Source organism: Ahaetulla prasina, chromosome 4 (assembly GCF_028640845.1).
Source record: "Ahaetulla prasina isolate Xishuangbanna chromosome 4, ASM2864084v1, whole genome shotgun sequence".
In the NCBI taxonomy this organism is placed as follows: domain Eukaryota; kingdom Metazoa; phylum Chordata; class Lepidosauria; order Squamata; family Colubridae; genus Ahaetulla; species Ahaetulla prasina.
The window spans coordinates 16,482,357-16,506,678 of record NC_080542.1 but is presented as its reverse complement, the minus strand read 5'-3'; the positions used below and the strand labels follow the sequence as shown (position 1 = coordinate 16,506,678).

Below are 24,322 nucleotides of genomic sequence, written 5' to 3'. Positions count from 1 at the left end.
AGAGAACTGAGATATTTGATTGTAAATGTTCTAACAGCAGCTAGGATCGTGTTTGCTAAAAATTGGAAAAATGAAAAATTACCATCGCAAGATGAAATTATTAGCAATATGTTTCTTTATCATCTTTTCCAACCACGTGTGGATTTTAGACCAATATCTTTTAGCCTCTACACATGTCCACCACATATGGTAATATGAAGCAGGAATCTGATGACACTTCCAACATTTTCCAGATTTGTTCTTAAACATTTTAGCTATTCTTGCTGGGGGTAAGTGCCATCTATAAAACATCTTATACAATTTCTCTTTGCATGCGGTAGACATTGTCATTTTGTAGTTTTGAGTCCAAAGTTTTTGCCATACTTCTAAATCAATCCCATGTCCAAAATTTTTCCCCCAGGCAATAATTGTTTCTTTAACTTGTTCTTCTTCTAATTTAAATTCTAGTAGATATCGATATAATTTCCTAATTAAGTTGTCATCAGTACCTGTCAATATTTTATCTAAATTAGTCATATTGTTGTAAAATCCCTCTGTTTTTGAATCTTTATCATGTCTGGAGCATATATGCAAATAAGAAAACCAGTTCATTTTTATACTTTGTGTTTCTAATTATTGTTTTTAGTTCACCCTTTTCATTCAACAAATTCACAATATCTCACAATTTGTTCTTTCCTGAATATTTTTGAATATGAAAAAGCCTCAATAGTTGATACCCAAACTGGGATTTTTAAATATTGGCTTTTTTAAATCTTTTCCCAGTTTGACAGTAATGCCTCTCTTATAGAGTGTCTTCTAAAATAACTCTGTGTTTTAGCTTCCCCATACCATAAAAAAGCATGCCATCCCAATAGCAAATCATGTCTTCCAAAGTCAATATTCTATTATTTCTTAAAATTATCCATTCCTTGATCCACATTAAACTAGCTGCTTGATAATATAATTCTCAATTAAGCAATCCAAAACCTCCTCTTACTCTCCTATCTTGCAGCAGTTTAAGTTTTATCCTTGCATTTTTACCTTGCCATATATATTTCAACATAAGTTTATTCAAATCTTCAAAATATCCTTTCCCCAATTTAATTGGGATTGTTTGAAACAGATATAAAATTCTAGGCAATACATTCATCTTAATAGTTGATATTCTTCCAATCAACGATAATTGTAAGTTTCCCCATTTTGCCAAATCTAACACAATCTGCTGCTTAAGTTTAAAATAATTATTTTCTTTCAGCGTACTACATCTTGCCGTCAGGTAAATCCCTATATACTTAACCTTAAGAAACAAGTTATGCTTGATCTTAGTCATGTAATTAAACATGGAGAGGCATTTAACTTCACAGTTAAGGGGAAACTCCCTTAGTTAAGTCACCTAAGGAAAACTATGCAAGAGTTGAGATATGTGGTATAAAATTAGAAAAGTAAAGCTACTCTCTCTCCCAATGCACATCTCAGAGAAAGACCAAAGATTGCTGATAGGATATCAAAAATATTAGAAGCAAACCAAATTCTAGGAAAGGATAGCATAAGATAAAGAGAGCTTTAGAAAGAAACTATGTTCATGAAATGTTACCTCTTTGTTCTTCCAGAACTCCCTTCTCTTTCTAGTCCTGACCATCATTTCTTAGTTATACCCAAATCTCCCTTTTTTCTGACTTAGCTAAATGCAAAGTAATTTACCTGAAAGATATCAACTTTAGGGATTGTTCCATTTACTGTATTTTTGGTGTATAAGACACACTTCCCCTCCTCAAAAAAAAAAAAGGGTGAAAATTTGGGTACATCTTATACACTGAACGTAGCTAAAAATGTGAGGCACAGAGGCGGCCATAGTCTGTGGCAATCCCTGCAGCCTGGAACAGCTGATTGGGGGTATTCTGGGAGGCAGATCCACCCGCCAATCAGCTGCTCATGCTGAATCAGGCTGCAATAATGTGCTGAAGCTGACCTGGCTGTTCGCTATTTGCTGCCAGGACCCAGAGTTTGCAGCAACGATCACATCCAGAAAACACACACAAGCAACTGATTCAGCAGAATTCAATAACTTCTCTTTGTATATAATATAACACATGAAGTAAAATATACAATATCGAAAGCAAGTTTTCCAACGTGATAGTAAATACAAGCAAAACACAAGCAGAGGAGAGGAGTTTCAGTTTCAGTTTTGAGCAGCAGACTAGTTTAGAGTAGTTCAGCACAGACTCAGAGCTCCAGAGCTAAGCCACGCCCAGGCTTCTTGCTGTCTCCTTCCCTTGTTGCTCACACAGCAAATACTGTTTTACTTTCCAAACAGTCCTCAACTCTCTCACACACTAACAGGATGCTAGCCAGATGAATACAGATGGATGCTGGTAGGCAGAGGCAGTTCCCCCCCCCCTTATTTTCCTCCCCAAAAACTAAGGTGCATTTATATTCTGGAGCATCTTATACTCTGAAAAATATGGGTAGCTAGTGAATCTAAAATCAACCAGATGTTGTGGATAGGCAGACTGGAGATCAGCAAAGTGGATGATTTCACAAACTCATTACCCACACATATACATTTTTATTCCTTCTCATCTACATGCATAGAATCTTCAGGTACGGAGCCTTGACAGCTTCACTTAATTGGTCTGGGGTCAAAAAAATACAATTATGATGATACTTGAATACCAAACCTGTGGATGACCTCATCCAACAGTTTCAACACTTCTGCAACACTTTATAACAGTAGATGTTAAACTGGACATGAGTGAGGGTTGAATTCTGTAGCTCTCCACAAAGGAAGGAAGAATTTACTCTCCAGCCTTCTAAACCAGTGTTAACTAGATCAGTATTAAATTTTTCAGTTGAAGTGTGCTAGAAATCTCTGATTTTTTTTATTTGCATTTATATCCCACCCTTCTCCGTAGACTCAGGGCGGCTTACACTATGTCAAGAAATAGTCTTCATCCATTTGTATATTATATACAAAGTCAACTTATTGCCCTCAACAATCTGGGTCCTCATTTTACCTACCTTATAAAGGATGGAAGGCTGAGTCAATCTTGGGCCTGGTGGGGCTTGAACCTGCAGTAATTGCAAGCAGCTGCCGTTAATAACAAACTGTCTTACCAGTCTGAGCCACAGAGGCCCTGATTTCTGATTTAATGTCTGTGGAGATTCTCAGTCATTCAGGTTATTATGTATTGAATATATATAGTTGTGTTAAGCCTTGCTAAAGTGAAACTAACCTTTAGATTACCCTAACTGTTAACTTCAACTGTTTTGGAAGGAAACAGAACATTAATATTTGGGCTGGCTTTTTAAGGTATTGTGATTGGTTGAGGTCCTGTGGGCCTAGAATATAAATTACAGGGATTTGCCTGTTGTTCTTCAGTTCCACTTTGAGTCAATAAACGCCATTGTATCTATGCTGGTCTGTTCTTGCCTATTGCAGCTCACAACACAATACAGGTCATGGTTGCCCCAAAGGTGCTTTTTCAAAAGGCAACTGGACTTGTTTTTGCTTGAAGACGTTTCACTTCTCATCCAAAAACATCTTCAGTTCAGAAATGAAGAAACTTTTTGGATGAGGAGCAAAATGTATTCAGGCAAAAACAAAGAGTCCAGTTGCCTTTTGAAAAAGCACCTTTGAGATTTCTGGTTTAATATTAGTGATAGTTAAAAGACATATGAGAAAGATGCTAAAATATAAAGAATTAACAGAACTAGATCAGATACTAATAGAGACAGATGAAAAGCTAATGAAAAAAATTTATAGCTATCTATTGAGCATTAAAATGGAAAAAGAGCAAGTAAAGGAAACAATGATAGTATGGGCTAAAAATTTGGTTATACTATAAAATTAGATAAATGGCAGAAATTGTTGGATAGGAATTATAAACTAACAATGGCAACTGAAAATAAAGAAAATCTATATAAAATGTTTTACAGATGACACTTTCCATGATAAGACTGGCAAAGATGTTTAAGGACATGTCCGCTAAATGTTGGAAATGTAATCAGACGCTGAGTTCATATTATCATATGTGCTAAACATGCCCAAAGGCAAAATAATATCGGACAAAAATCCATACATGGTTAGAAAAAATGGTCAAGCAGAACATAGATCTAAAGCCAGAAATATTTTTGCAGGGTATTTTACCAGAAAAATACAACGAAGAGAATACATATTTAATTTTATGTTAACAGCAGCAAGAATTGCACAACAGTCCATGTTGAAGAGATCCCTACAGAGGGAAATGTAATAAAAAAAATATTAGAATGTGCAGAAATAGATAAGATTAACACTTAAAATAAGGGAGAAGGAAGAAATTGAATACTTTTTAACATGGGATTTGTTTTATCAATGGCTAATTAGCAGAAACAAAAATTAGAAATTTAAAAGCATAAGAGAATGATTAATTACATAATGAAGGTTCACTAAAATACTCTATTCTCTAAATTCTAAATTCTCTATTCTAAAGTCCTCCATTCCTCTACCTCCAATAAAATACCTTATGCCACCAGGCTCCAAATTTTGGGCTTAGACGACATAGAACTACGCCAACTTCAGTCTGACCTAAGTATAGTACATAGAATTATCTACCACAATGTCCTACCTGTCAATGACTACTTCAGCTTCAACCACAACAATACATGAGCAAATAATAGATACAAACTCAAGGTGAACTGCTCCAAACTCGATTACAGAAAATATGACTTCAGTAACAGAGTGGTCAATGCCTGGAATGCACTACCTGACTCTGTAATTTCATCCCCAAACCCCCAAAACTTTAAGCTTAAGCTGTCTACTGTTGACCTCACCCCATTCCTAAGAGGTCTGTAAAGGGCATGCATAAGTGCACCTGCGTGCCTACTGTCCCTGTCCTAATATTCCTTTTTATTTACTCTTTTTATGTAGCCAAATTATGTTTATACTTTTATCTGTTATCTTATATAATTGACAAAATAAATAAATAAAATAAATAAATAAATAAAATGGATAAGCAAATACTATTCTATTATGTGATCATTATTAGTATTATGAATAGTATTATGATTACTATTTCTTAAAATTAAATGTACTCAGACAACATACTGTTTATGTAGACATTGAATTTTTTATGTTTAATAAAAATCTTTTAAAACTTAAAAAAAGAAAAACGGAGATCATCGGGTATTGGTGTTTTAAAACTTTGATTTATCTATCCAAATAATTTCTTTTCCCTTATTAACGATAAAAAAATATCAAGCGCTGAATAACTGACCAGGAAGATAATTAATTGGAGCAGTTTCCCTAAGATTGTTAACTGCTATCAATTTCTTTTCAGTGGAGCCTCTGAGAATAAACAAATGCAAAGAAAGTTTCATATTCCCACTGATATCATGCACACTTTGTAGATTCCTTATGAAAATAATTATGCTCATTAATTAATCTCAAGGTATTTCCAGGTGTTGTGAGTTATTATTCATACATAAGAGCTTAGATGCTTTTAAGAATTATGAGATGATAAGTCGCCGAGTCCTGCTAAGAATTTTATAAAAATATGTTTAAAAAAACACAACTTTTTGAGAATTGTACAATAGATCTTCAAACCCTCTCCAATTATATATCTGATATAGTCTACTGAGATAGACAGAAGCCAAGAGCAAGGGATGACTCTTGTAGATGCTTGGTAAAGGGCTACGGTAAGCTGATACTTTACTGCTGGATAAAGGATTCAATAAAGGAAAATATTTGTAGCTCGGGTTGAAATGTGGGATCCTTGATGCTTTCTGAGCTTGCTTGTTTTCTTGCAAATGTTTCATTACCCTAACTACCATGTTTCCCCAAAAATAAGACCAGGTCTTATATTAATTTTTGCTCCAGAAGACCCACTAGGGCTTATTTTCTGGTTAGGTCTTATTTTGGGGGAAATATGGTACTAAAGGGGACTTATTTTGGGGGTAGGGCTTATATTATGAGCATCCTGAAAAATCATGCTAGGACTTATTTTCTGGTTGGGTCTTATTTTCAGGGAAACAGAGAAGGTAACATCATCCGTGCTAGTAAGGAGTACTGTTTGCCGTCAGTTTACATTCTGGTGCCTTGCCTGTCTATGTGGGTGGGGGATAAAGGATTGATTGATTGTTGTTCTATGAAATTGCTGTTGCATCCTAGCAACCTCATACATAATTTTTCTTCATGACAATCTTCATGAAAGTCCTAACCTGGAATTTCAGGTTTTTCTAATGGTGTACTCCTGACTGGTGTAACTGAATCCATCAACCTTGCAACTGGTCCTCCTGTTCCTTTCTTTCCACCTTTCTCAGAAATAGAGCCTTCTCAAGAAAAGTAGCTCTTTGCAGAATATGTCTGCAATAGGATAATTTGAGCCTGATCATTTGTGCCTCAAAGCGAGAAATCTGGCTTGATTTGCTTGATAGCATTTAGCAGTAGCACTTAGACTGTATATACAGCTTCACAGTGCTTTAAAAGCTCTTTCTAAATGGTTTGCAGAGTTAGCATCTTGCTCCCAGCAATCTGGGTCCTCATTTTACCAACCTCAGAAGAATGGAAGGCTGAGTCAACCTTGAACTGGTCAGGATCAAACTGCTGACAGTAGGCAGAATTAGCCTGTAATACTATATTCTAACCACTGTGCACCACGGCTCTTATTAGGTATCATTAATGTATATGATTAACAGACCCAAAAGATGATTTAAGAATTCAGAGAACATTTTAGTTAAGACTGCTATGCTAGTTCTCAATGACAGCCTTCAAAGTAATGTACAAGCAGGAGACTCTATACCAGTAAGTTTAACAATTTTTTTTAAAAAAACATGTTTTATTTGCAGTTTTCTTTTCACACCATACCTATTTTGTGGACAGTGTATTGACTGGAAGGATGGAAGGCTGAGTCAACCTTGAGCCTGGTGAGATTTGAACTGCCAAATTGCAGTCAGTAGAAGTAGCCTGCAGTGCGGCATTCTAACCACTGTGCCACCATGGCTCTTAATGATAATCCATTGGTTTGTTTTCTTGGTTGTCCATGGTATTCTCAGAAACCTTTTTTAGTACCTAAGTTCAACCCAATGTTGTAAAGAACACCTATGTTCTTTACAACATGAAAATTTCACAATGTAAGAACCCATAGCTCCTCACTCCATACCACCACCACCAGCAGCAACTGCACAATCAAACCAGTCATTTGACTGGCTACATATCAACCTGAGATCTCCAGGTCTGCTGACAGAACCACATCTTCAGGACCTTCTGGAAAAGCCACAAGGTGGTAGCCAATCTTATCTCTGAAGGAATGATATTCCAAAGGGAAGGAGCCACCACAGAGAAGACTCTTTTTCTTGGTCCACTAGATACATTTCACTAATACATGGGACCCACAACATACCTTGCTTGTCCACTCTGATGGGCTGGATACATGTATCTGGGGAAAGGCAATACTTCAAATAACTTGGCCCCAAGCCATGTAGGGCTTTAATGGTAATAACCGGCACCTTGAGAGACTGAACAGCCACTTGTCAGATATAGTATAGGGTCTCCTGCTTGAGCAGGGGGTGGTGGTGGACTAGATGATCTACAAGGTCCTTTTCAACTCTACTGTGCTGTAAAATGAATTGCAACTGGAGGTGAATCAATAACCAATGCAGCTCCTGCAAAAAAGGTGACACATGTAAACCTTGACTCAAGCAGAATTATGTGGGATGCTGCATTTTGAACCCGCTGAACAGGGGTGGGCTGCTGGGGGTTTGCAGGGGTTGGGGAGAATCTCTAGCTAAGATTCTGTGCAGTTCAGAGAACCCCCAAATCCCACTCCTGGTTGGCTCTTCCAACCCCGCCCCGCTCATCCCAGGAGGCCCCACGTGACCCATTTTGGATGCAGGTAAGTGCAGGGTATGCACAGGTAAGCGCAGGGCATGCACAGATGCTTGGGGAGGGTGAAAAATGGGCCTACCACAAGTTTCAGAGGGCCTCCGGAGCCTGGGGAGGCCATTTTTGCCTTCCTGGAGGCTTAAGGAAAGCCTCCAAAGCCCGGACAGGGCAAAAATGACCTCCTGCCATAGTGCAGGAGGTGTTCCCACCATGGCTACACCCACCCAGCAACCAGGCAGAGAACCCCTTGCTAAATTTTTTGAAGCCCACCCTTGCCACTGAAGCTTCTGGATACTCTTCAAGGACAGCCCCACATACAGCACATTACAGTAATCCAAACAGGAGGTAACTATGGCACGGGTGACTATGAACAGGGCCACCTGGTTCAAGAGAGGCTGCAATTGGTGCACCAGATGTGCAAAAGTCCCTCCCTCCCATAGTCTTGAGCAGGAGTCTAGAAAAACCAATGACATACTAATTCTAGTTCTCTCTGGGGAATGCCAGAGTCAAAGATGAAATAGGTTGGCCGTGGGAAACCAAAATCCCAGAGCCAGACGGTCTGGCCAGAGTTGAGTCAAAGCCTGTTCCTCTCCATCCAGACCCAGGCCTTCAGCCTGCACTGTCACAGTATCACCTGTCTAGCTAGGGGTGAAAGATATATAACTGGGTGTGATTAGCATGTCAGACCCCATGTTGACAGATGATCTCCCCTAGTAGTTTCATGTAGAGGTTGAAATGGAGAGGCAACAGGTTTGAGTTCTGAGGCATTGTTGGATTCTAGGAGTTGAGCTCTCCTCTCCTATTAACATGGACTGAATCTGGCTGCAAACAAAGGAGAACCAACATTATACAGTGCTTCACATTCCCAAGCCCAGAAGCTAGTCCTGAAGGAAACCATAGTTGATAATATCAAAAGCTGCTGAGAGGGTCAGGAGGGCCAGAATGGTTGCATCCAATTGCACCCTGAGCCCTCCAAAGGCAAGTGTGACCGATGCCATTTCAATGCTATGCCCTGACCTAAATTCAGACTGTAAGTAACAGTAACAGAGTTGGAAGGGACCTTGGCGGTCATCTAGTCCAATCCCCTGCTCATGCAGGAAGCCTATACTAGGGATTTGACCCGCCAAAACTGCCGACCTTTCTGATCGACAAGTTCAGTGTCTTAGCCACTGAGCCATCTAGCCAGGACTGGAAAGGTTCCAGATAATCCACTTCAGTCTCCTTTCTAGCTGTGTGCCAACCACCCTCCCAACAACTTTCCCATATCCATCCAAGTTGTAAGCAAATTTAAGTTGCCTTAGCTTTTGAGTTAAGACAAGAATATCCAGGGGTTTAGCCTGCCATTATGGAAATGGTTATCTTTGATTTAAAATTTCTCATCATTCTGCCTTGAGATATAAAAGTGGGTGGCAATGGGGCTTTTTTTGAGAATAATTTGGTCTTTTGTTAAAAAATGATAGTTAGCCTTTTTTTCCCAAGGGATCTAAAATTTTCCTTCATTTTTCCTTCGTTACGGATTGGAGGCCAGGATGGAAGCAGAGAATGTCACCTCTGTTAAGGAGTTCATCTTATTGGGACTGGCCAGCCAAAGAAAAATCCAGCTTTTCTTTTTTGCGGTCATTCTCCTTGTCTACTTGCTTACGGTTCTGGGGAATCTCCTGATCATCATCATAGTGCAATTTGATGTTCAGCTGCACATTCCCATGTACTACTTTCTCTCGCATTTGGCAGGGATAGAAATATGTTATGTTACCAGCACCATGCCGCTCATGTTAAGCCATCTCTTGACTGGAAATGGAATCATCTCTTTTGCACTCTGCACCATCCAGATGTATGTCGCATTGACCATGGGGAGCATGGAGTCCTTTCTCTTGAGCGTCATGGCCTATGACCGCTACCTGGCAGTCTGTTGTCCTCTAATTTATGCTACTGCCATGAGCAAGCGAAAGCAGTTGCAGTTTGCTCTAGCCTGCTGGGTTATCGCTCCTGTGCTGTGTGCCATCTGTCTTATCTGTCTTGTTTGCCAAACTTACTGTGGTCCCAACCAGATCAACCACTTCATATGTGAGTTGCCAGTGGTGCTGAGACTTGCATGCAGCGATACACAAATCGCCAAGCTTGTGAATTTAGCTATAGGAGCACTAGGCATTCTGGTTCCTCTGTCGGTTATTCTGATCACCTATGGCTGTATACTTTATTCTGTCTCGCATATGAAGACAAACATTGGAGTGCGCAAGGCTTTCTCTACCTGTGGCTCCCATTTGATTGTGGTCATTTTGTTTTATGGAACGATTATCTGTATGTATATGATTCCAAAGTCAGCTACATCTCCTGATCATGATAAACAAATCGCAGTCTTCTATGTTGTGGTCACCCCTCTGCTCAACCCCATCATTTATACCTTGAGGAATAAGAGCATACATAGGGCAGCATCCAAAATGTTGTAAAGAGTTGCTTTACACACACACACACACACACACACACACACACACACACACACACACCAAACAAACAACCCCCCCAAAAAAAATAGGGTTTCTACTATGCTTTATTAGCCAATAGTTGAATACCCTGACTAATGGTATCGTGTTGTTGGAGAAGACATAAATATTTTGTCTGTGATAAGTGTATTTTAACTATGGACTATCTATGTACAACAGAAACATATTATAATATTTTAACGGCTTCAGATAGTATTCAAACCAATTTCGTTGTCTACATGATGTACAATGACAATAAAGGCTATACTGTTCTATACTGTCTTCCTTTGCTACAGAAGCAATAAACTAAACTAAACTTTTCAAATGAAAACACTGTTTTGGAATGGAATTTGAAAAATAATGGCCCACATTTCTGATTGTTGATAGCTGAAACCATAAAGACTCAAGAACTTTGTAATATTGAAACTTTTTAAACCAAACTTGTGGGTTGAAAAGATGGGATAGATCTTCAATTTACTATCCCCCAAAAAGCTTGACTTAATCCAACGTTTCGCATCCTTCCTTAGCAACTCTCAAGATAAATGGACTTCAACTCCCAGAATTCTTCATCCAGAAAACCTGGTCTGGCTGAATCTCATCTGTTTAAATCCATCTCAATTTAGTATCAGTCACATTTTATATACATTTAGATCACGGTTAATGGCAAAAATAGTTCAAAATTAAGAAGCCACATAGATACCTAGTTTTTTTTTACTCAGCAGTGATTCATCCTACAAGAAAAAAAAATCTTTTAAAATATCACGTTCTAGATACCTTAAAATAAGCAGACATGTTCTAAGGAGAGTTGATATGAAAGGTTACATATATCTCTAGTTAAAAGTCCATTCCATAACAAATTGTTTACAAATGCTACGGAACTCTCTCTCCCTCACTCCCTCTCTCTCCTTCTTCCTCTTTCCCTCTCACCCATAAATATTCATATGTTGAATCAGGTTCGGAAGTGTGCATGTGTCGTGTGCACACTTGGACCTCTACACATGCGCAAAGCCTTCTGCGCGTGCGCAGAGGGTCAAAAACAGGTTACTTTCTGGTTAAAACCAGTAAGTAATGACGTCCGGGTGGATGGGTCTCACGCTGCCGCTGCTACAGGTTCTCCGAACCATGCACCACCTCCACTACCAGTTCGGTCGAACCGGTCTGAACTGGTAGCATTTCACCCCTGTGTTGAATTGAATTCATTTCCTGGGGACACTTGATTCATTTCATTTTCAGCTTCAATTCAGATTGACAGTGCTTCCTTTTTGGATTTTGTTTGACTAATGTCTCTTCTTCTTTGTTCAATGACCAAAGTTTTTGTGTGCCTTTCAATTAATTATATATTTGAAAAAAGAAATAATAAACACAGGTTGCCTCTACTTTCTTTTAACCTTTGTGAATACATTGACATAAAGTTCTTTTCTTTTAGTGAATATTTAAACATGCCGATGAGATAAAAACAGAGAGCTTTATCAATTAATTAGAAATAACCACAAGGGATTGGAGTAATCTCATTGGAAATAATATCATGAAATCTTGCCATCTGCCATAGACAGTGAGAGAATAGTCCAGAATGATATGTTAAGTCCTGGAACACCTTCATAGATGAACTGACTTTAGGAAGCTGAAAACATGGTTGGTTGAACAGGAGTCAAGGTGATGGAAAAGATGAAGCTTAGAACTGGTAGAGAAAAGTTTTAAAGAATCCTTTAAAAGATCTCAAAGAAAAACTATCACATCAACACCAAGAATTTAATCTAAAATCTCTTCAGATTTCATCATATCCATCAAGCCACAAACATCTTCCTTCAAATTATTACAAGGACATGGCATGGTAGGTTTTTTTTATCTAGATTCTTCAACTATATTTCACTATTATAGTTCTTTGAAAAATATTCCACTAATGTTTCAAATTGTTTCTCAACATTACATAATAAGTTGGTTGTTATCATGGTGGATCCTTCCGGCGAAGTGAGAAAGATCTTAGTGATTTTCAAATCTAAGATTCCAATGGCCCATTTGGAATTTTTTTAAAAAAGAATGAAATATTTTGACTTGGGAGAGTTGTCTTAGAATAGAACTTTAATACTGACACAATCTAAATATTTCTTGGTGGAGATAAAAGCAGAGACATTTACTAAGGCAAACTATTCTAACTGGTTTTTCCTTTTTTTTAACCTCAGAATGTGCCTAGAATGATTGCTATTTTCTTAGCTTTTCTTGGCATTGATAATTTGTCTGGGATTCATATTCAAGACATATTTAGGTTATATTTGAGTATAATCTTTGGGTACATTTACCTTTTAGTTTCTTTCATTTTGGGGTTCAACCTAAACTAGTTAACCTGACTATGGAACTATTCTAAGTTTATTGTTAAAGTTATTATAAATCATGAAATACTGAGTCAGTGCTATTTCTTCAACAATCAACAGTTATTGAATTCTTTGGAAATTTGCAAAATTTTAGTTAAAAGCAGATTAGAACCAAGGCAAAATGTTATTATAACTCATTCAAAAATTATTTGATTGCCCAAATTGTCTGTCTATCTGTCTGTTTCTCTTGTCTGTAATTATTTGAATCATTTGAATGATTTGAAGTATGTGAACAATTTATCATCCTGATAAAACTTTAGGCATTCCTGATTAAACTTAACCCAAAATATATACGCAACACCTTCAGCTATTGTACAAAAATGGTAGGATAGGTAATTAAAAATATCAAGTGTTATGGATTTTTTTCAGGAACTGAGTTCTTATAATCCTGGAAATAGAATCTAAACTCAATTTGCAGCTATGGGTTGTTAACAAGTATTACTTCTCAGGGTTCAGAATTGTTGTTTCTGTTGTTTGGCTGTTATTCGGCTGAATAGGTTGTAAAAAAATGCTTTTAAAAGGTAAAAAATGGCTCTGATGATCACAGCTGAGCTACACGATTGTTGGAGCCTTTTTTTACCTTTTAAAAGCATTTTTTTAACAACCTATTCGGCCAAATAGGTTGTAAAAAATGCTTTTAAAAGTAAAAAAAAAAAAAAAGATCGCACGCCACAGCTGATCACACCCTCCCGCATGCTATTCTACTTACCCCATGCCTCCTTTTGGTGGGCACTGCATGCGTGCGCACCTCGTATTTGTTGTGTGTTGCGCACTGTGCATGCGTGTGTGCAGCGCACAAGTGCAGCCAGTGAACCAGTAGTAAACCGGTTCAGATTTTACCACTGCTTGGAGGTCTTCTAGTCCAACCCCCTGCTCTTGCAGGAAATCCTATACCATTTCAGAGAAATGGTTCTCCAATCTCTTCTAAAAAGCATCATATCAAAGTACCATTCTATATATTGGTCAGTTGGCTTCTCAGAACTTTTTAATTCAACAGATTAACAGCAAAACACTTTCACGAAACAATTTTAATCACACAGTATAATATCACTATTTGTACCAGAAAGATAAAACAAAGAAATCGTGCATAGAGCAACTTCCCAAAATTTGATCATGTTGCTTGAAAATCTTGCCATACTCAGAAAAAAAGATTCAAATGCCTAAAAAGAAAACCCGAAATCAATAATCCATTAATAGAGATCAGGTACCTTTCTTTTTTTTTTTTTTATTGAAAAAGTTTTAAAAAAAACAAAGACATTTTCGCCCCTTCCCCCCCCCTCCCAAAAAACCCTTCCCCTCCTTCCCCCGGCTTCCCGGGTCAATCACAAGGTATTGTTATACATAAACCAAACATAGAATAAAATTTTCCCTTCCAATCCAATTAACCTCATCCAAAGCTTTTCATCTCCAAACCCCCTCCCATTAGATAAAATAACTTTCTAATTATTCAAAGGCAATCTGATATTTCTTAATCTGATATCTGTTTTGTAGATAATCAATCCATTTTTTCCATTCAATTAAATATCTTTCCTGCGTATTGTCTTTTAAAAAAGCTGAGATTTTAGCCATCTCAGCCAAATTAATGACTTTCAGTATCCATTCTTCTATTGTAGGTACCTCTTCTTTCTTCCAATATTGTCCAATCAACAGTCTTGCTGCTGTTATTAAATTCAGAATCAGTTTAGTCTCAATCCCTGTACAATCCGTTATAATTCCCAAAAGGAAAAATTGTGGCAGGAACTTTATCTTCTTCTTCAGTACATTTTGAATAATCCACCAAATTCTTATCCAAAAGGCCTTAATTTTCTTGCAAGTCCACCAAATATGAAAATATGTAGCGTCATCACAATCACACCTCCAACATTTCGCTTGGATATTAGGATACATACGTGATAATTTTTTGGGATCTAAGTGCCATCTATAAAACATCTTATAAAAATTTCAGGTACCTTTCAACACGGATTCTTTGTCCCTGAAAAAGTCCCTGAAGTTTATATAAAATCCAGATTTTAGAGCTTGGGCAAAAAAAAAAAAAAAGGAATTCAAATGCCTTTAATAATCATCAGTCTAAGGTTAATTTAACAATTATATAGTTTCACATTCCAAACCATTACAAAAGGACGAAATGGATTTGGAGTAATACACCTGAATTGCATTTATAACTTGCAAGGTGAGAGTATTTAATTAAACATTTACTGAAGACCATTGAAGAATATTATCATTTGTTCCAATCATTGGAACAATCCCTCAATAAAAAAAAAAACGCAACACTTTTCCAGTAAGCTATAAATGTGTAAAAATTGATTCTCAAAATTCTTGAATTGTATGCCTAGTGGTGTTCATGGTCTTCTAGCAAATTTTAAAAATTTAAAAATAGAAAATATTCAATATGCTATTTTTAATATTTGCAGTTAACAACAACATGAAAAATAAGAGAGTCTCAGATGACATCTGAAATCTTTCAGCTTGTAGAAATTAGCTTATAATTATTATGACTTTTTTGAGACTATATTCTGAAACTTTCTTTCTTTCTTTCTTTCTCTCCTTCTTTCCTCCCTCCTTTCTTCCTTCTATCTTTCTCTTCCTTCCTTCCTTCCTTTCTTCCTTTCTTCCTTTCTTTTTCTTTCTTTCCTTCCTTTCTTCCTTCTTCCTTCCTTTCTTCTTTCTTTCTTTCTCTCTCTCCTCCCTCCCTCCCTTCCTTCCTTCCTCCATCTATTTCTTTCTTTCTTTCTCTTTCTTTCTTTCTTTCTTTCTTTCTTTCTTTCTTTCTTTCTTTCTTTCTTTCTCCTTCCTTCCTTTCTCTTCCTCTTTCTCCTCCTCCTCCTCCTCCCTCCCTTCCTCCTCCTCCTCCTCCTTCTTCTTCTCCTCCTCCCTTCTCCTCCTCCTCCTCCTCCTCCTCCTCCTCCTCCTCCTCCTTCTCCTCCTCCTCCTCCTCCTCCTCCTCCTCCTCCTCCTCCTCTCTCTCTCTCTCTCCCTCCCTCCCTCCCTCCCTCCCTCCCTCATGCCCTTCCTTCCTGCCTCGTTTCCAGGAAATTTTGTTATCTTTCACTAATTTCCTCTCATTTCAGGCAAGATGATGCCAAGACAGTGAGTGAGAACTTCACCTCCGTCAAGGAGTTCATCTTATTGGGACTCACCAGCCACCGAAGGACACAGCTTTTTCTCTTTGGGGTCATCCTCCTCATCTACTTGCTTACAATTTTGGGGAACCTGCTAATCATCGTCCTGGTGCAGACTGACTTACGACTCCACAAACCCATGTACTTTTTTCTCAGCAACCTTGCAGGCATGGAAATTGGCTACGTTACTAGCACTTTGCCCCAAATGTTAGGTCAACTTTTGACTGGAAATGGAGTCATTTCCTTAGCACGATGTGTGACGCAGAGTTACGTTGCTCTGACCATGGGTAGTACAGAATGCTTGTTGTTGGGAATCATGGCTTATGACAGCTACATAGCCATCTGCCATCCACTGACATATGCCTCTTCCATGGACAGGATGCATCAGCGACTGCTTGCTGCATCCTGTTGGACCATAGGTTGCCTCTTCTCAGTTGTATATGTTGCTTTCATCTTTCATCATCCATTCTGTAGCCCCAGTCACATTAACCACTTCATTTGTGAACTGCCTGTTGTGCTAAAGCTTGCATGTGATGACACCACTATAACTAAAGTCGTTGTTTTTGGGTTATCAGCATTTATTGTTCTGGTTCCCCTTTTAGTCATCCTCTCTTCCTATGGTTTAATTCTATATTCTGTATTGGACATGAAGTCAACTACCAGATGGCGTAAAGCTTTCTTCACATGCGGCTCCCACCTTATGGTGGTCACCTTGTTCTATGGTACCGTTATCTCCATGTACATCATTCCCCATTCAGACACAGGTCAAGATCATGATAAGCAAATCGCAGTATTTTATGTTGTGGTGACACCTCTCCTGAACCCCATTATTTATACTCTGAGAAACAAGGAAGTCCATAAAGCAGCACTCAAAATGCTGAAGGACTTTGGCTTTATAGCATGAGCATTCTCATCTTGCTAAATAGATTTTTAGAATGGGATGGGGTTGTTCATTTAATTTTAAGATGTGTTTGTGTGTGTGTGTGTGTGTGTGTGTGTGTGTGTGTGAGAGAGAGAGAGAGAGAGAGAGAGAGAGAGAGACAGAGACAGAGACAGAGACACACAAAGAGAGAAAGAGAGAGAGAGACAGAGACAGAGACACAAAGAGAGAGAGAGAGTTGTTTTGCAGACTATGAATATTATAACAAGATGAATTATTAGTGATTTTAAATATGCTGGAAAATATTGGGAATATTGAGGAAAAATATAATAGAAGAAAATGCCACATTCTATGAATCTCACTTCTAAGGAAAATCCTTCCCCCCCTTTTTTTTCTTTTTGATATCCAGATTAAAATAAGAAAGGTTCAATCATGAAACTTTGCGAAAAGAAACCCACTATAAATGGGTTGGACTTCTTTTGCGGATAAGGCAGGTCTTCCTGCAGTTTTCCTTATTCATCAGATATATACAATGCAGAAACCAGAAACCAGGAATTATTCAATCCATTTAGTCTTGGAAGAAAATTCCAGAACATTTCTCCCATGTTCCCACTTGTAACAGAGTGTGCCATCATCACAGAAAGAGAAAATATTGGCTCTAGGTTGACTCAGACTTCCATCCTTCCAAAGTTGGTAAAACGAGGACCCAGATTTTTGAGGGCAATATGCTGACTCTATAAACCGCTTAGAGAGGGCTGTAAAGCACCTTGAAGCAGTATGTAAGTTTAGGTGCTATTGCTAATTGTACTAAAATATATTCAGTCAATTATTAATCTGGCTCAAAATACACTATGGGATAGTCTTTACAGATAGTCTTTGGAATTACAGTTATAAGCCATGTTGGTCACTAAGTGGGTAACCATATAACCACATACAATTTCATGACCATTTTTGTGCAGTTGTTAAGTGAATATCAAGGTCATTAAGCAATCAACGCAGTCATTAAGTGAACCAATGATTCACTGTTAGCCATTTGCCATAAAGTCAACGCTGAGGTTCTTTAGTGAATCCATCATTCCCAATGGATGGGGTTTTCTTTGCCAAAAACTGGAAGTAAACACCAGCACACACACACACACACACACACACAAATTGTAGTTATGTGACTGTGGGATTCTACAAATAGTTGTAAATGTGGGCTGGTTGATGTGCACCCAAAATGTAATCACATGACCATAGTAGGGGAACAACCATTAGAACTTTGAATCTAGGTAATGAGTAGCTCTGGGAAGATCAGTCATAAATTTGAAAGGTTGCTAAGCAATTGTCAAAAGTGAAGGACTACCTTGATTTTAATTATCTTATTCAAAGAGCCCATCTTATTTGACTTTGTTAATCAACTATTTCAGTTCTCAAGAGATTGAGAAAAAAAAAGTATTATAATGAAGTACAGCAATGTTCCAGTGGAACTGGAATAACCTCCATGGAGTTCATTCATTTTATTTTTATGATCTTTTGCAATCTTTAGTGCTTCTCCACACAGCAAGGTAGCAACTGCCAATATCTGGGAGATGAAAAAAAAAATAAAGATAAGTGGGTTTGAATCTAACCGCAGTTAGCTGCTTTGAGGATCAAGACACAATAACTTAGATTTGCTGAAAATATACTTTGCACCAAAAAGAACAGTTGACATCATCAACTGAAAGGCCTTCAGTAAATTCCATGCAACAGCATCCATTTTAGGATTTGGAGAGGTAATTAAGATTGTCTGTCTAACCTGGATAGCTCTTTGTGTGATTTAATCTAAGGCAATTCCTCTTCCAATTTCAAAAATTTACTCATAAATCATGTGTTCTCATTCTTCAGCCTACTATCTTTGAATGATGACCCTGAAATTAAGGAGTCGGAAGTAATTGGCACAGGAAAGAAAAGGATAACAGTAATACAATTTCTCTAGTTCTTTAATTATGTATGTATCTCTAGGGCTTGTAATATGTTAAACAGGATCTTCATACAACTATTTATTTATTTATTTATTTTGTCAAACAAAACAGTATATAAGCATGAAATAACCATACGAATTGGATACAATCAAAGGGAACATTAGGACAGGAATGGTAGGCACGCTGGTGCTCTTATGTACGCCCCTTACAGACCTCTTAGGAATGGGGTGAGGTCAATAGTAGATAGTCTTTGGTTGAAGCTTCGGGGATTTTGGGAAGAGACCACAGAGTCAGGTAGTGCATTCCAGGCATTAACAACTCTGTTACTGAAGTCATATTTTCTACAATCAAGATTGGAGCGGTTCACATTAAGTTTGAATCTATTGTGTGCTCGTGTATTGTTGCGATTGAAGCTGAAGTAGTCTTTGACAGGAAGCACATTGTAGCAGATGATTTTATGAGTTATACTCAGGTCATGCCGAAGGCGGCGGAGTTCTAAGTTTTCTAAACCCAGGATTTCAAGTCTGGTGGCATAAGGTATTTTGTTGTGCTTTATTCAGCTAAATCTCTATTTTCATAAATTGCTAATCTTACACTAACAGGCTCCCTGGATTGACAATCCTTTTCAAGTATCAGAAGAACATATAGAACATCAAAGAATCTTCCCTTGACAAGCCACTCAATTTCCACGCTGCTTCTCACTGTTGTCTCAGTAGAAACTGGTAGTGTGAGGTGATCCTACTTGACAGCTGAGGGACCTATTAGAGCTACAGAAAGGTAAGACATTTTGCCATTTGGAAATCTGTTGATAGAGGATAGAAGCTGATTTTGTTAGAAAGGAGAACATGAGGGAAGCTGTTGTTTTTAATTTGGTGGAAATTCATTGGTACCTCTGAAAGAACTGACATGACCTTATAGATGACCCTCACTCTGTCAAGGACCTTGGAGTATACTCATTTCTAAAGATCTAAGTGCCAGAGCCCATTGTAACAACATTGCCAAAAAGTCACTAAGAGTTGTTAACTTAATCTTGTGTAGCTTCTTATCTGGTGATATTGTACTACTAACTAGAGCATACAAAACATTTGCTAGATCAATTCTTGAATACAGCTCATCTATCTGGAACCCGCACTGCATATCAAACATAAATACAATTGAGAGAGTCCAGAGATATTTCACAAGAAGAGTCCTCCACTCCTCTGCTCGCAATAAAATACCTTATGCCACCAGACTCCAAATTTTGGGCTTAGACAACTTAGAACTATGCCGACTTCAGTCTGACCTAAGCATAATACATAAAATTATCTACCATAATATCAATGACTACTTCAGCTTCAACCACAACAATACATGATCAAATAATAGATACAAACTCAAGGTAAACTGCTCCAAACTCAATTGCAGAAAATATGACTTTGGTAACAGAGTGGTAAATGCCTGGAATGCACTACCTGACTCTGTAGTTTCTTCCCCAAACCCTCAAACTTTAAGCTTAAACTGTCTACCGCACCCCATTCCTAAGAGGTCTGTAAGGGGCGTGCATAAGTACACCTGCGTGCCTACCGTCCCTGTCCTAATATTCCTTTTTACTTACTCTTTCCATGTAGCCAAATTATGTTTATACTTTTACCTGTTATCTCATATATGATTGACAAATAAAATAAATAAATAAAAATAAAAAGCCTGAATGACTGCTGTTACAGCTGACTATAGCTGATGGATGCTGTGGTCAGCTATGTGCTATGTATTCACAACAGTGGTGGGATTCAGCCAGTTTGCATCACTTCGGGGGAACCGGTTGTTAACTTTCTGAGCAGTTTGGTGAACTGGTTGTTTGAAGAAATCATTAGGGCAGAGAACCGGTTGTTAAATTATTTGAACCCCACCACTGGTTCACAATAGTGGTTAGTGGGTGCAATCTTGGCATGGTATGGCAAAATTGGTAAGAAGATGCCATTCCACTAAGCTAAGTGGGATAAGATTTGTGGGTCTACCAAATTTGTAGTCTTGCGTCTTTGATGCAAGACTGGGGTTTGTCCTAGCAAGATAGTTCAAGTTTATTGTGTTTGCATCTCTAGCAAAGTACAAGACCCAACCATTGTATAATCCAATCACAACATTTCCGTTTTTGCATGATGACTGATATCACTGCAGTGGATGTCCAGAAATTCAAACTTTTGGCTTCTGTAGTTGAAGAATGGATTCCTTGTCATTCTGCAGTGTTTGAAGGGATCTGTAAGGATCAAGCAGCTTTAATCTTGCCAATGTAACTGGATGGGTTGAGTGCTTTTATAGAATACAGAACAATGGAGTTAGAAGGAATCTTGGGGTGTGTGTGTGTGTATGTGTGTCTTCTGATCCAACTTTTACCATTCCAGACAAATGGCAGTCCAATCTCTTCTTAAAAACCTCTAGTGATGGAGGACCCACAATTTCTCAAGACAGGCAGCTGTACTGATTAATTATCACTAATAAAATCAAATGACACAACTTTCGATAAAGTTTCTTTTACAATTCTTTTAAGTAAATTACACCCAAATAGATAACAGGCAGGTGAGTAGGATGCAAGAAAAGCTACATGTAGTAAGAAATAGTGTGCAATGTTTCCCATTTCTCAGCCAGCTAGGTTTAGTCACCTTTCTTGAATTTTCCTTGAAATTTTTAGTTTCTGCAAGTTTCAGTTCTCCTTTAGACCTGAAAGCCAGCTGGGCGACTGAACCGGTCACTCACTTTCACTCATGCCAAGATCATCTCACAGGGGTGTTGTGGAGAAAATAAGAGAAGGAAGAATATTAGAAAAGATTGCTGAATTGAATTATTTGTAAAAAAATAATAATGTTGGGATACAAATAAAATGTAAAATGTGAAAAAAGTAAGGTTCTACATTTAGGCAAAAAACCCAAAATGCACAGGTATCGTATATGTGGTACCTTGCTCAATAGTAGTACCTGTGGGAGGGATCTTGGAGTCCTAGTGGACAAACATTTAGATATGAGCCAGCAGTGTGCAGCAGCTGCTAAAAAAGCAGCTGCATAAACAGAGGGATAGAATCAAGATCATGTGAAGTGTTAGTGCCACTTTATAATGCCTTGGTAAGGCCACACTTGGAATATTGCATTCAGTTTTGGTCAACACGATGTAAAAAAGATGTTGAGACTCTAGAAAGAGTGCAGAGAAGAGCAACAAAGATGATTAGGGGACTGGAGGCTAAAACATATGAAGAACGGTTGCAGGAACTCGGTACTATTTCAATGAAAAGAAGGACTAGGGGAGACATGATAGCAGTGTTCCAATATCTCAGAGGTTGCCACAAAGAAGAGGGAGTCAAACTATTCTCTAAAGTTACCTGAGGGTAGAGCAAGAAGCAATGGGTGGAAACTAATCAAGGAGAGAAGCAACTTAGAACTAAGGAGAAATTTCCTGACAGTCAGAACAATTAATCAGTGGAACGACTTGCCTGCAGAAGTTGTGAATGCACCAACACTTGGGGAAAAAAAATCTCTTTAAAAATGCTTGAGAAATTCCACTGGCATGGTGATTTTACATGAAGCTAAAAAATACCCATGTCACTAATTTGTCTAATTTTCGTATTAAATGTCATATAGTAGCTGATGTATTATTTCCAAATATTCTCTGCATATAATTTTGCTAAAAGAACTGGTTCTCCAGAAAGATTCCAGATTAAAGGGAGTCCTAAAAGTCTGAAACAGACTGAGATGACTATGTAGCCTTGATTACTGCCTACAAAACTAAGATCATGGCATCCGGCCCTCTCAATTCTTGGCAAATAGTTGGGGAAGAAACGGAGATAGTGACAGATTTTATTTTCCTGGGCTCCAAGATCACCGCAGATGGGGACTGCAGCCAAAAAAATTAAAAGACACTTGCTCCTGGGGAAGAAAGCTATGGAAAATCTAGACAGCCTACTAAAAAGCAGAGACATCACCCTGCCAACAAAAGTGTGTATAGTCAAGGCTATGGTTTTCCCAGTTGCAATGTATGGCTGTGAAAGTTGGACCATAAGAAAGGCTGAGCGCCAAAGAATCAAGGCCTTTGAACTCTGGTGCTGGAGAAGACTCCTGCGAGTCCCTTGGACTGCAAGGCGAACAAACAAGTCAGTTGTAGAGGAGATCAACCCTGACTGCTCTTTAGAAGGCCAGATCCTGAAGATGAAACTGAAATACTTTGGCCACCTAATGAGAAAGAAGGACTTACTGGAGAAGAGCCTAATGCTGGGAAAGATTGAGGGCAAAAGAAGAATGGGACGACAGAGAACAAGGTGGCTGGATGGAGTCACTGAAGCAGTTGGCGTGAGCTTAAATAGACTCCAGAGGATGGTAGAGGACAGGAAGGCCTAGAGGAACTTTGTCCATGGGGTCGCGATGGGTCAGACATGACTTAGCAACTAACAACAACAAAAACAACTGCCTACAATAGTCTTCTATGGATATCCTAAAAAAAAAAAAAAGAATTACCGGTATCTCACTTTCAGGGATTTTCACTATCTTTCAACACCTTCTTTTATCTTACAGGTAGTAAGCCAGATGGGAGCTGAAAATTTCACCTCTGTTAAAGAATTCATGTTGCTGGGACTCACAAGTCATCGAGGGACCCAGCTTCTGCTCTTTGGGGTGCTCCTCCTCATCTACCTGCTTATCCTTTTTGGCAACCTGCTGATCATCACTTTGGTGCGGGCCGATTCCCAGCTACATACACCCATGTACTTTTTTCTCAGCAATCTTGCGGCGATGGAGATTGGGCTGGTTACCAGCACGCTGCCTCAGATGTTGGCTCATCTGGTTACCGGGAATGGAGTTCTCTCCATAACGCGTTGCATGCTGCAAGGTTATATTGCATTGAACATAGGCAGTGCTGAAAGTTTGCTGTTGGGCGTCATGGCCTATGACCGTTACTTGGCCATCTGCTCTCCCTTGTTGTATGCTACAGCCATGAGCAAGCTCCACCAGGTCCTGCTTGTCAGCACATGCTGGATCATTGGCTTTGCATTTTCCATGATTTATGTCGTCAGTACTTTTCGTCATTCTTTCTGTGGTCCTAACCTCATTAACCACTTCATGTGTGAGCTGCCTATTGTGCTGAAGCTTGCATGTGGTGACATAAAAATGACCAAAGCCATTGTCTCTGGTCTATCAGCATTCATGGTTTTCATCCCCCTTTCAATTATCTTGTCTTCCTATGGATTCATTCTGCATTCTATATTGCACATGCAGTCAACTGCAGGAAGGAGTAAGGCCTTCTCCACTTGTGGGTCCCATCTTACCGTAGTCATCTTGTTCTATGGCACTGTTATTTCTATGTACATTATCCCCCACCCAGACTCAGGTCCTGCTCACAATAAGGAAATGACCGTCTGTTACCTAGTAGTTACTCCCCTGCTTAACCCCGTCATATATACCTTGAGGAATAGGGAGATTCATTCCGCAGTGATCAAGAGGGCAAGAAGATGGTGCTTAGACTGATAAATATGACAATTGACATCTTGATGGGCTGGTGTTTTGTTTTGTTATGTTTTCTTTCAACTGAGGGAAGCTGACTGTAAAAATAATACCAGACTATTTTAATTGTCCCTGCTCTTTTGTAAGGATGATAAGATGGAAAACAGACAGGAGAATAGAATAGAATAGAATAGAATAGAATAGAATAGAATAGAATAGGGAATGAGAATGGGAATGG

General features: G+C 38.5%; 3 protein-coding genes across 3 annotated transcripts; all 3 read left to right on the top strand.

Moving 5' to 3' along the window:
- The first annotated feature begins 9,366 nt into the window (after positions 1-9,366).
- Positions 9,367-10,284, top strand: LOC131198025 (olfactory receptor 5P56-like). Its single transcript, XM_058182535.1, has one exon. The coding sequence runs from the start codon at positions 9,367-9,369 to the stop codon at positions 10,282-10,284; it is 918 nt and encodes a 305-aa protein (XP_058038518.1).
- Positions 10,285-14,811: 4,527 nt separating this feature from the next.
- On the top strand, positions 14,812-16,709 carry LOC131198024 (olfactory receptor 2G3-like). Its single transcript, XM_058182533.1, has 2 exons — positions 14,812-14,822; positions 15,755-16,709. Exons 1-2 carry the CDS (start codon positions 14,812-14,814, stop codon positions 16,707-16,709), a joined length of 966 nt encoding a protein of 321 aa, XP_058038516.1.
- A 6,463-nt stretch (positions 16,710-23,172) lies between these two features.
- LOC131198023 (olfactory receptor 5P56-like) lies at positions 23,173-24,108 on the top strand. The gene has a single exon (XM_058182532.1). The coding sequence runs from the start codon at positions 23,173-23,175 to the stop codon at positions 24,106-24,108; it is 936 nt and encodes a 311-aa protein (XP_058038515.1).
- The last annotated feature ends 214 nt before the right edge of the window (positions 24,109-24,322 follow it).